This window comes from Lepidothrix coronata, unplaced genomic scaffold (genome assembly GCF_001604755.1).
Source record: "Lepidothrix coronata isolate B3197 unplaced genomic scaffold, Lepidothrix_coronata-1.0 Scaffold167, whole genome shotgun sequence".
NCBI classification, from domain to species: domain Eukaryota; kingdom Metazoa; phylum Chordata; class Aves; order Passeriformes; family Pipridae; genus Lepidothrix; species Lepidothrix coronata.
In genome coordinates, this window is record NW_016690347.1 from 1699552 (window position 1) to 1711927 (window position 12376).

Here is a 12376-nt window from a genome sequence, read left to right on the forward strand (position 1 = left end):
CTGGCATCCAACCAGGGTCAACCCACCACAGATCTGAGGTCAAAGGAGCTTGCCTGTTACAGCAATGATCTGAGCTGTATCTGCAGCACACCTATCTACATACTGAAGCAGAGGCCTCAAGTACTTTGAAGACAGTTTTCCCCATTAACTTAGGAAAGAGACATTAAAGAATATTACACCTGCATGAAATGTATCTTGTGGCAGTATTACAGGGTTTTATACTTTTAAAATGCTAAAAAAACCCAACCAACCACCAAACCAGTATACCCCAAAACTTACCACCTGGCACCTGTTCCATGAATATCTTAATGAAGCCATTTTCACTAAGAGAACCTAAATACTGAACAATGTTCTTATGTTTGAGATGCTTATGCAAAGCTATTTCTTCATGTAGAGGTTGGGAGTACCTGGAAAGCAAAGAAACAGTTTATTCAAAATTGACCTTTGGGAAGAAAGACTTGTGTTTACTGTAGTAGCTAAAACTCTGGTTTAGGTCTCATGAAACATATTTACACTGAAAATGACTATTTCATAAATGCATTTAACAACAGTGCTTGTAACCACCACATAAAAAAAATTGTGTAATCATATGTAAATATAACGTATGTAAAATATATTTATTATTCTATATACATACACAGAAAATGTTATAAATGCATGAAAATTGACTAAGGAAAACAAAATTTGAAGAAAATTAACTGCTCTCCAGCCTAACTCAAAGAGAATAAACAGTTGTTCAAGTGGTTGGATTTGTATTAGTGCCAAAGCAAACTAGTAAACTATAAAGTTAGCATATAAATAAAACCACCTTAATAATGAAAATGAATCACCATTTAAATTTTAATTAAAGTAGAAGCCTTTTCTGAAAACAAGAGTGGATATCAGAGTAAGAAAACAGAAATAATTTCATGGAGAGATATTTAAAAGAACAGATCAAAACAATATCATCAAATATAATTTAGTCCAAGGTAAAATATTTTTCAGAGATAAGCTTTTCAACAGTCTTTTTGTCAAGAAGGCTTCTGGAGTCAAGATCCTTCTCCATTGTGGAACACCACCGGAGCTCAACAGTTGATGTGCTCCCTGGGCCTGCCTTAACACTCTTCCTAACTTAGGACTGCCCTAATGCTTCCTCTTGGAAGCAGGTCAGCTGCCAGATTCTGTGTATTGTCTGGCAAAGCACTAATATCTGTGGTCAGCCTTCCAGGGCAGCTGAAATAGATGAAGGACACAGAACTACTTCTGTCAGTCGAGATGTGAGAAGCAGCTGCAGCATTTGAGCAAGTAGAAGACATTTTCAGATGTTTATACTAAGGGAGTACTAACAGCAACTCCACCTTGCAGCTACTTGCCATCAAAAGGAATAGTTTTACTGCCACCTTCACCAGGTTACTCTCAGCACAGACTTCACATTAACACAGATATATTCTCATTCATTATAATTCTTCTCCCTGCACTTTTAAACCACACAGTTAATTGAGACTCAAGCAACTATAACAATTTTGCAAATAAAATAAAGCCACAAGAAAATTCTTCACTGGGATGAAGCATTTTTTATTTTAGAACTTAGCCATTAGAAGACTTTAAATGGTACAAATAAAGACAAATTCTAAACCATCATTATGGCATGGTTTGAATTAAGAAGAGATCTTAAAGATTATCTAGTTTCAACCCTCCTGACATGGGCAGGGACACCTTCCACTAGACCATATTGTCCAAAGCCCCATCCAGCCCAGCCTTGAACAATTCCAGGGATGGGGCATTCACAACTTCTCTGGGCAACCTGTGCCAGTGTCTCACCAGTCTCACAGTAAAGAATTTCTTCCAACCTAAACCTACACTCTTTCAGTTTGAAGCCATTCCCTCCTGTCCTATGTGCCCTTGTAAAGAGTCTCTCTACAGCTTCCTTACAGATCCCCTTTAGGTACTGGAAGGCTGCTATGATGTTTCCCCAGAGCCTTCTCTTCTCCAGGCTAAACAAGCCCAACTCTCTCAGCTTGTCTTCATAGGAGAGGTGCTCCAGCCCTATCATTTTTCTCATCATCCTTGTCTGTACCCACTCCAACAGGTCCACATCATTCTTATGTTGGGGGTACCAGTGCTGGATGCATCACTTGAGCTGGGGTCTCTTGAAAGCAGAGTAGAGTCAGAATCACCTCCCTCAACTTGCTGGCCACACTGCTTTTGATGCAACCCAGAACATGGTTGGTTTTCAGGGCTGTGAGTGCACATTGCCAGGTCATGTTGAACTTCTCTTCACCTAACACCCCCAAGTCCTTCTCCTCAGGGCTGCTCTCAATCCATTCTCTGCCAAACCTGTAGGTGTGCCTGGGATTGCCACGACCCACGTGTAGCACCTTGCACTTCACCTTGTCGAACTTCATGAGGTTCGCACAGGCCCACCTCTCAAACCTCTCAAGGTCCCTCTGGATAGCGTCCCTTCCCTCCAGTGTGTTGACTGCACTACTCAGCTTGGTGTCATTGGCAGACTGTCCATGTTGTTGACACAGATGTTAAATAACGCTGTCCCAATACCAACCTCTGAGGAATGCCACTCATCACTGACCTGCATCTGACCGTAATTCTTGAGTGAGACCATACAGCCAGTTCCTTATTCACCAAGTGGACTGTCAAATCCATGTGTCCAGTTTAGAGACAAGGATGTTGTGGGGGACAGTGTCAAGTGCTTTGCACAAGTCCAGGGAGATCATGTAAGCACTCTTCCCTTATCTGCCACTGCTGTAACCCCTTCATAGTAGACTGGCAAATGTGTCAGGCATGATTTGCCCTTAGTGTTGCAGTGTTGCCATGGTGGCTGTCACCAATCACCTCATTATTTTTCATGTGCCTTAACATAGTTTCCAAGAGAATCTGCTCCATGATTGCATTAGACACAGAGGTGAGACTGACTGCCCTGTAGTTCCCGGCATCTTTCTTATTCCCCTTTTCAAAAACAGGGGTCTTATTTCTTCTCTTCCATTCAATGGGAACTTTACTGAACTGCCACAATTCCTCAAATATGATGATAGTGGCTTAGCCATTTCATCTGCCAGTTCCCTCAAGACCTGTGAATGTATGTCATCAGGTCCCAAGGACTTTTGCATGTTCAGGTTCCTCAGATGGTCTCAAACCTGATCATATGAGCAGTAGAAAGATACTTAAAAGTTGTTGCTTTCTATCAGAAGTGGACAATGCTCTCAGGCAGCTCTTGAGCTGCCCTGTGCAGTGCCAGGAGTTGGACTTCATGACCTTGATGGGTCCCTTCCAACTTATCATATTCTATGAATCTATAATCTCCTACAATGGGTGGTTCTTTATTCTCCCAGTCCCTGCCTTTGCCTCCTGTGACCTGTGACCTGTGGCTGGAGCAGCTGTTGAACACAAAGGCAAAAAAGTCGAGACTTCTCCATGCCCTGGGTAACTAGGTCTCCCATTTCCTTCCAGAGTGGGACCACATTTTCTCTAGCCTTCCTTTTATCACCAATGTACTTATAGAAGCTTTTCGTGTTGCACTTAATGTCCCTGGCTAGATTCAATCAGGTACTTTAGCTTTCCTAACCTGATCCCTGGCTGCTCAGACAATTTCTCTGTATTCCTCCCAGACTACCTGTCCTTGGTTCCACCCTGTGAAGGCTTCCGTTTTGCATCTGAGTTTGTTCAGGAGGTCCTTGTTCTTCAAGCAGGTTTCTTAGGTCTTTTTGCCTGTAGTCTAACATTTCCTGAGAAATAAATTATTCAATAGCTTATATCTAACATACAGCACTATTGAAGACTCACTGCTTTTTGCACAGAAGTAGTTTCGTTTCTAGCCCTGCTCTAATTCAGAACTTAAATGGTTTTTACAAATTCAGAAGATGGTAATTTTTGCTTTTAAAATTATACAAACTAATTTCAGAGATTAATCCTTTTCTTTCTATAGATTTCTTTCAAAGTGCAAAAAGATCAGGTTACAATTAATCAGAAGTGAATTATTAATTTTTTCTTATTTTGCCATTAAAAGAATAATACTTGGAATTCATTCTGGAAGCCTGTAAATATTTTTGAAAGTTTAGACAAAAGACTAACAGCTTCTTAATAATCTCTTCTGTGGTATGCTTTGCACACTGAGTCTGAAACCTTTTCCACTGAAAATTCTTTTAAAATGTGTATTGGAGAAGAAAAATACAGATTTTTTTCTTTGAGCTAGTTATTGTTCTATTCAGGCTATCTTTCTATTAACCACAGTTGTTATAAAACTGCAAGAGTTATCACAGAGTGTTCTGTCAACATCTAGGCTCCAATACTGCTTAAATAGTAATATTTGATGCTGGCTAGGTTGCAGAGAATAATGTTCTTTTTCTACAAATGGTTATTTTACTCCCAGGGACATACATTCTAGCTAAATGTGAGAAGAGTAACAGCCATTGTGGTGGATTAGAATAGCCTCTTTTATTTACCATTTTGAATACCAGCACTCTCCTTAAGATAACTGCTACGTAGGATGGGTAAAAGCAGCTTCCTTGCTGATATTAGTTGTAGACTGAACACTGCACAAACAAGGATACAATTATTTCATCCTACAAAGGAAATGCAGCATGCCAAAATATGGGATCATAGTCATAAACCAAAAGAAGACAAATGGGTAAAAGACAATAAACTTGAAAATATAGATTCTATTCCCTCCTGAAATGATGAACAAAAATTCAACGGTTGGCACAGTTGCTATTTTATCTACATTCATTTAGTATCTAATTCCTCCTGCTACCAAGCAGTGTTTTGTCTTTATCAAAAGAGCTTCCTTCATAAAAATTATTTCTTTAACCAGGAAAAGGGGAAAGGAAGGATTTATCTTTCTCTTGCCAACCATGGCAACCATGGACTTTATTTTCTACTTTTCATAGTGTTTCTGAACATAAGCCTGAGTTATAGTCTTTTATAATATTTTACAGTCTCTCAGTCTTTAAAGATTCAGGCACTCAAGTCACCTGTTAAGCAGTTTGTACAACACTTGACTTCAAAAACCAAAGGCTAATGTAGAATTTCAGTATAAGAATAACCTGACAGTTTAATCCAGTCAATTTCAGTAAGAATATATTACTTTCAACCTTATATCACTTTTACTACAATATTTGTGGAAATCTACATATACAAGATAGAATACACTGGAAGTCTTCAGATCCACAGATACTAAGGACATCAAGTGCCTGGTCTTTACATGGCAACCTTTATAATTGAAAGAGAGTAACATACATAAAGTGATTGCATTAAAAAAAAAATAATTAACAAAGAAGTCATTCCACATGATTAACGTCACAAGGCTTCATAGTAAGTGGTGCAAAAACAAGAATGCAAAATGTCTTTATCAACAATTCAGGCTCAGAATTTTAAAGGACTCCACGGATCATGAATTTCAATATGAAATCATGTCCTTTTGTAAGGACACATCTGAGTATGTCTAAGTAGATAGAGCCAATCACTAGGTGTTTGAATGAGATTCTGCACTTTAGCGGTATTTTTTTTTTGAAAGAAGAAGTACTAGTACCAAAGCCAGCAAACATCTGAATTCTCAGTTGTGATCACGTTCTACTCCATAACTTGGAAATATCTACTTACAAAGAAAGGGAACACCATTATATACCACAGACAAGTAAATTATTGGCAGCTTTGTAGAAGATGTACTCCTTGATCAACCAACTGACTAATCGCATTAATGAAGAAATTATGTAACGCACAAAATTTGGAATTAGCCACAATGACTATACCTGCTGTCTCTCTCTGGGATTTCTTTAATAGCAATTCTGACTTGATTGCTCAAATCTCGTCCTGCATATACAATGCCGTACGTTCCCTTGCCCAGAATGACTCGTTCGCCATTTTCATCATACTCGTAATCATACTGCAAAACAAACAACAACATAAAATGAAACAGAAGGATAAGATTTATTCCATCTCACCCTGTGCTCATAACTAAAGCATCGAGGATGCTAGTAGTTTTCTGCAGAATGCAAAGGAGGAAAGAAAAACACTTCAAGAAGACAATTTGGATACCGTGCAGACATGCCTATGCTTCTCCACTGGCTTCTAAGGTAGCCATTTCAGGGAAGTGCACCAAGCTAAACTATGCTGGCCTTTACCTGTTCAGTGTAGTTCCACTTGCATATCTTAGCAGCATCTGAAAATCTGCGGGCAGGTGCTGTAAAAGCAGGAGCCGACGACAGAGGGCACTCTGCGCCAAACGGAGAACGCCTGCTCCTACACAGGCACGGAGAGCAAGGCACGACACACTTATTTGTTCCAGGTGCCCTCCTGACCTGACTACAGCTTCCAAAACCAGCACAGCCTCAATTCTGCCAGTGCCAGGTCTGTCAGCAGACTGTGCCAATGGAGGTTAGTGAGGACTGCAGTGCATTAAGAGTGGTTTCAGCTGAGTTTGAATTTCAAAGAGTTTAAGGCAAGTCCAAAAAGGTTTGTTAGACAGATTATCTGATCTGTCCCCTTTTGTGTAACAAAGGAATGTAATTTCATAAGCTCACTCCTGTGCTAAACCCAGTAACTTATGCTTAAATGAAGTATTTTTTATTTTCCATCAAATAAAGATGGCTATTTTTTTTAATAAGAGAGAGAATCCACTTCTTTTAGTACTTTGTTTCAACAATTAATTACTCTTATGGTGAAGCCATGCCTCTTAATTCAAATTTCTTCTGTTACTATTTAATTATATTTTTTTTCAAATTATTAAAGAGATCATTAGCACATTGTTATTTTTCCTGTAAAAATACTTGCCCACCGTGATCAAATCACCCACTGCTTTTCTTTTTGCTAAAATAAACAAGCAGGCACCCTAAGGTTCTAATTATAGGCTATTTTTCTATGCCACAAGTTACCTCAGTGGTTTTCCTTTGCCTGATCTCTGATTTCAGATATATTATAAAATGACAACATGAAAACTGGGAGAGAGGGCTGTTTGTATTCATTACACAGCACTGACTCTCTCAGTTAGTTATAGATGTCTCTAGAGCCTCGGGACAGCAGATTTTCATGTGACAGGGCATGGGCTTAGATATCCTATCCTGTTTCCCTGCCACCTCAAAGAAAGCCCTATTACCTTAAGTGCTGCATTGCACCCAATGGCCTGGTACTCACTTTTCAACTAGGTGTATGTTCAGATAAAACTCAGGGTGAGAACAGAGTGTGTAACGGTGTACTCAGCCAAGCTATAACTTAGCTAACAGGGGTAGTAACAGAAGTAGGACATCCTAAGCTTCAGTTTGAGTTTGTGGGCTAAGGGTATAAACAGTCTCCCAGCAGCACCAACATCATCATCTGATTTGAGTTAGTTGTTCATTGCCGTGCTACCTACAGACAGTAACTAGACAGGACAAGCCTTCCCCTACTAGAATTATATCCTTACTTGTTGTGCAGACGATCTGCCAATAATGTAAGTGCACACGATTCCAGTGATGCATGAAACAGACAACAAACAGTCTTTAAAATTTAAACAGATCCTAATGCTGCCTGACTATGAGTACATTCTGATGTAACTGTTACAAGAGTCACTCTGCAATCAGCACCACGGCAGAACTCCAACACTGTGTACCTTCTAAAGTGAGTATGCTAACTGAATTACAAGAGATTTAGCTATGCTGGGTATAAAGACTACATTAACACCCTTAAAAGGAATCATTAATAGATAAACAGTAGAGGATAAGATTTTATAAACAGTAAGTTCACTAATTTCTCCCAGGAAAGGGTTGAGTAACTTACTTCTGTGAAATACTAGACGAGAAGCCCAAAATTTAGCATGTTGAGGGAAAAAAAGTAAAAATACCTCTAGAGAGTCTCCATCACATTCCCCTTCCTCTGTAGTCTTCCCTATTTCTTCAGTGATACTGTTCACCATGTCAAAAAATCTATACCAAAAAAAAATAAGAAAAGAGAAAAGAAAAGCAAATACACACTTAAAACAGTATGAGGACAAAGAAAACACTTCTCTCTAAAGTAATGAATGAAAAAAGAGAGGACGTAAGTACAGTAAGTATTATTTTATATAATTACATATTATATAACAATAATACATAAGTATATATAATTTATACAGTCAGTATAAATTCAGTATAAAACTTTGCCTATCAGTAGAAAAGGAAAATTTTGTTTACATGCAGAATTAACAGTCAAAATCTGCAGGTTTTCTACTTCTTTTACATACTTCTTTTATCATACTCCATGATATCTGAAATTATTAATGAAATTCATATTTCAAAATCTACACCCAGGGTAAAATTCTCATCCTATACCATCATTTCTTTAGGTCCAATGAAAACACTGAAGTATCATGAGAAGTGCCTAGAAGTCCTGCCTACATTTGGAAGAGTTTTTGTAGCGTAGGAATGCCAGTTTCAAGTTTTTGCTTGAGTGAAAAGGGTGTCTATTTTGCACCTTTTCATTAAAAAATAGTATTATATATGGCTTCTATCCTTTTGAAAGAATGCAAGTACAAAAATCATGTCATACTTATCTCTTAAGAAGAGCTCAGATATGAAGGGGAATGAACATGGTAAAAGAACCTATATGAACTAGAATGGATGAGCAAAAAATCTAGAGATTGGGCTGGGAGGTGGACACAGTCATCAATAGAGAGTATTAATTTTAGGCAAAGTTGCAGCCTTTTTCAGCACAAAAAGACATGAAATTTCCTCTGGAAATGCCTCCTGGATCAATTCAAGACCACAGCCCTTAAGCTTATGGAGCAGAAACACAGCCTAGAAAAATAGCAACACCCCTAATTTTGTGCAACAAACCCTTGCCAATTATCCTGTAGGGACACAGAAACAATCTTACTTACGCAAACATATGCTAATGTAAAAGAAATTAAGTGTGCTTCCTCATAATTGCAAATAAAACTGTAGTTACAGTTAAAGAAAAATCTTGACTTTCTTGTTACCCCAAATGTTCCCACTTCAGAAAGTCCATTTTAAGTTTATGATGCTTTGTTGAACTGGGGGCAAAGAGACAGTTTTAGTAAGCCTTAATACAATAAGTATTACAAAACTAACCCCGGGAAGGTGTGTGTAAAAAAAATAATCAAATTTGTAATTACATTTGTTTCTAATGTTTGTCTGAGCTTGTACTTTGACCCTTCATACATCATATCTCCAGGGTACTGTAGTATTAAGCTTTAATAGATGACCACTTATGATGCTCAGATCAACTGTCACCATAGCTCTGAAACAGTCGGTCCCTGTTGTGCATGAAGATACCATCTACCCCATCACAGGCCATGCTTTTTTCTGAAATAACAGACCTTTTGCAATGAAGTTCTGTGCAGAAATAGATTTGAAAGTCATCTGAGTTGTGCAGCACGTATAGGAAACAGCATCGTTCTTCAAACTTCGAAATGCTGAAAGAACAGCCAAGCAAGTTATTGGAAAGATGCATTTGGACTTCCACCAGCTTTGTCAAACCATACAGATCAACCCATTTAACATGGGAAAGCACCACATTAAACCTGAGAAGCCATAGTTTTTCCTTATTGCAAAATTACCCTCTTCTATCCTCCGAAGTTCACATTCTGCTGTTTGCTATCATTCAGCCGGCCCCCCTTGTCCATGGATTGCCCAAGAAACAGCGGGAGCAAAGAAATTCACTGGAGTATTTCCATTGACCTGTAACACTTTTTTCTTCCATGCATTTAGGTAAGGCCCTTAATTTTCACTCCTGCAGCCAGGATGAAACACCCTTTCAGGGTCATATTAGAAAACTGGACTTTGAACTCAAATCAAGAATTCTTCCTTCTTTAGACATCAGCCACAGCTCAATCTTGAACACAAAAATTTCTGATCAGTGCTTTGTTAATTGGTACATTGATAGTACGTTAGAAAAATATTTTTAAAATAAGTCAGCATCCAAATATGAGGTGAATGACTTTTCCCCCCTTGTCCACCCACATCTTCCTTCAGTTTTGGTTTTATCTGCTATAACTAGAGAACAAAGGTAATAAGAAGGCAAGAATGCCATTTTCTTATAGATGCACGGATGTCTCAACAGAAAAACAGAAGAGGTGCAAACTCTGGTACAGTTATCAGTTTTCCACCCCAAGTAGGCTGCAGCTCTTGTAAAGATTCATAAGAACTGTTTTATATGCATGTCATTACTCTGCTCCTTAAAGAAAATATTAAATTTTATTTGAAATAGCTCTTTCTGTAACTTTGTCACATATTGAGTGCCAGCTGTCAAGCTAATGCAGTATAATTGATTGTTACTATATTCAAAAAGAGGGAAAAAAAGATGGCTAGAGGTGTTACAAGGGAATATAATGTAGTATGTGAGAAATCAAGACAAAGTAAGTCTCCTTATTTATATTATTAATATACTGGACCAAATCCACAGTCCTAGTGAAATCAATCTATTTTAGCTGGATCAAGATGCCATCATGTTTTTCCTTAATTTATGGTACAATAAAGTAGAATTATATTCTATGTTGTGCTAAAGGACTGACAATTTGATTAACATAACGGGTTTTCTTTAAGTATGAGGAAACACTTGGAATTTTCAGCCTTTAAAAGGTGTCTAAGGTTGTCTGATCCTTGCTTTCCTTTATGATTCTTCTATTGTAGAGCCCAGTAATTTCTGATAAATAAATGGCTCTTTAGACAAGCTAGGGGGTCTGCCTTTCATAAAGCTTCTTATGAGGAGAGTGAACTTCATGATAAAAATATCTGTCTTTGGGTATGGTGACTCATTTATTTTCACATTAGGAAAAATTCATAAATGCTAAGTAATGTACACATTTGGGAAGAGAGTCACTGTCTCCAGTTTATAAACTATTTTTTAATTCAAGTTTTTCAAGCATATAAGTAAACTCCCTAGATATGGAGTAACTGATATTAACAGAATTACTCATTCATTTCAAGTTCCATGCACGTTTCAACATTTTACTGAATAAACTGTCAGCTGAAACCTGACATGCCCAGAAACCACTGACTAACACAGCAGTGAATAAAGGGTTAAGAATGTGGAGTGTACACAGAGGCCATGCAAATTCATAAACATTTAAGACCTTTAGGTGAGCATTTACATTGCTTATATGTTGCTTTCCTTCCAGAAAAATGTTGTTGAAGTAAAAAACATCCAAGTTCTAAAAAGTGACTCTAAAGACATTGCTCAGGAAACGCCTCATTTTGACAGTGCCCAAGCAGATGTAGTACCCGCTGACTTCTACAACAGCAGAACTGGGGCTGAATTTGCAAAACTCCAGAAACAAACAGGGAAGCACAGTGTAGCATGGCCTTGTGCCCAGCTCGTGCACATCCACAACTCCCCTTAGTCAATGAGAAACACTGCAAATGCTGTAACTACTGATTACTAGTACTTCCAGATGAAGCAGCAGATGAAACAGTTGAACACTGGCAGCAACCACAGAAAAGCAGCTGTGTGGAACTTTTGTATGTTTGCTAGAAGTGTAGCAGTACAGACACCTCTCACTGTTGTAATTAAGTTGTCTGATGAGATTCAAAGCTCCAAGAACTTGGAACGAAGACAAATATCCTTGTGTTAAGCTTGTCTAAGTTCTTAAGCTACGAAGGCAACTGCATGCAGATCTGAATCCAACTTTTCCACTGTCTCTAACACTATATTCATCAGGATGATCTCTGAGGCACTCTCTCACAGAAACAACACAAGTAGCATGTATTTCATAATTCAGGTTTTGTTCTAAACAGTGAGATAAAGCCAACTTGTAGACTAGCAACTTCAGTCTGCCACTTGATTTTTTGTTTTTCTATTGGAAAAATAAAGCACCTTGTGGTAGCAGCCATGTTCAAAAAGCTCTGATAAAGCCTTTAAGAATAACAGCACTTTCTGGCCTGATTCAATAAGAAACATTTGTACTTAAGAGGTCAAGAAGGCATATGGCAAAAGTAAAGATATTTACATTGGCACACAAACCGCTAATCGATGAGTTTCTCATGCTAAAGCCAGTTGCTATAACTTACTGCACACAGAGTGTGATCTAGCACTGTTCTGCTCAGAGAGTTCTATATACTTACCAAGTTGCTTTATAGTTCTTGAGAGCTGAACCCCATTACTCATGAAACAAAGCACTGATTACACTGGCTGTTATGCAGCACGCAGAAGAAGTGACCCTCTGTCACTTCTGCCAAGTATTTACCAGAAACATTTCAATGCCAGATGTCTCTTCAGGCCAGCCTGTCTCCTTATGTAATGCCATAAATATTTATGGAGGTCTTTGTTGAAAAAGCCTCCAAGATCATGGACAAAGACCTGCCTTGTACATTAAGGCTGCATTTCTAAAGCTGATTCTTACTAGTCTAGAAAGGCTGAGGATCCTCATAATGCTGGGAACTCCCCCTTCCTAGACCACTTTAAGTCTAGGAGTTTC

The 12376-nt window shown here is 38.3% G+C and overlaps 1 protein-coding gene across 1 annotated transcript in view; it reads right to left on the reverse strand.

The window, feature by feature from the left end:
- Positions 1–12376, reverse strand: part of MAP3K5 (mitogen-activated protein kinase kinase kinase 5) — a 103834-nt gene that overhangs the window by 22986 nt on the left and 68472 nt on the right. Inside the window, exons 13-16 of the mRNA XM_017829711.1 lie at positions 9281–9376; positions 7808–7889; positions 5742–5875; positions 280–407 (exon numbers count right to left, since the gene is read on the reverse strand). Coding sequence (XP_017685200.1) covers positions 280–407; positions 5742–5875; positions 7808–7889; positions 9281–9376 — 440 coding nt within the window. The remainder of the gene's footprint in view (positions 1–279; positions 408–5741; positions 5876–7807; positions 7890–9280; positions 9377–12376) is intronic.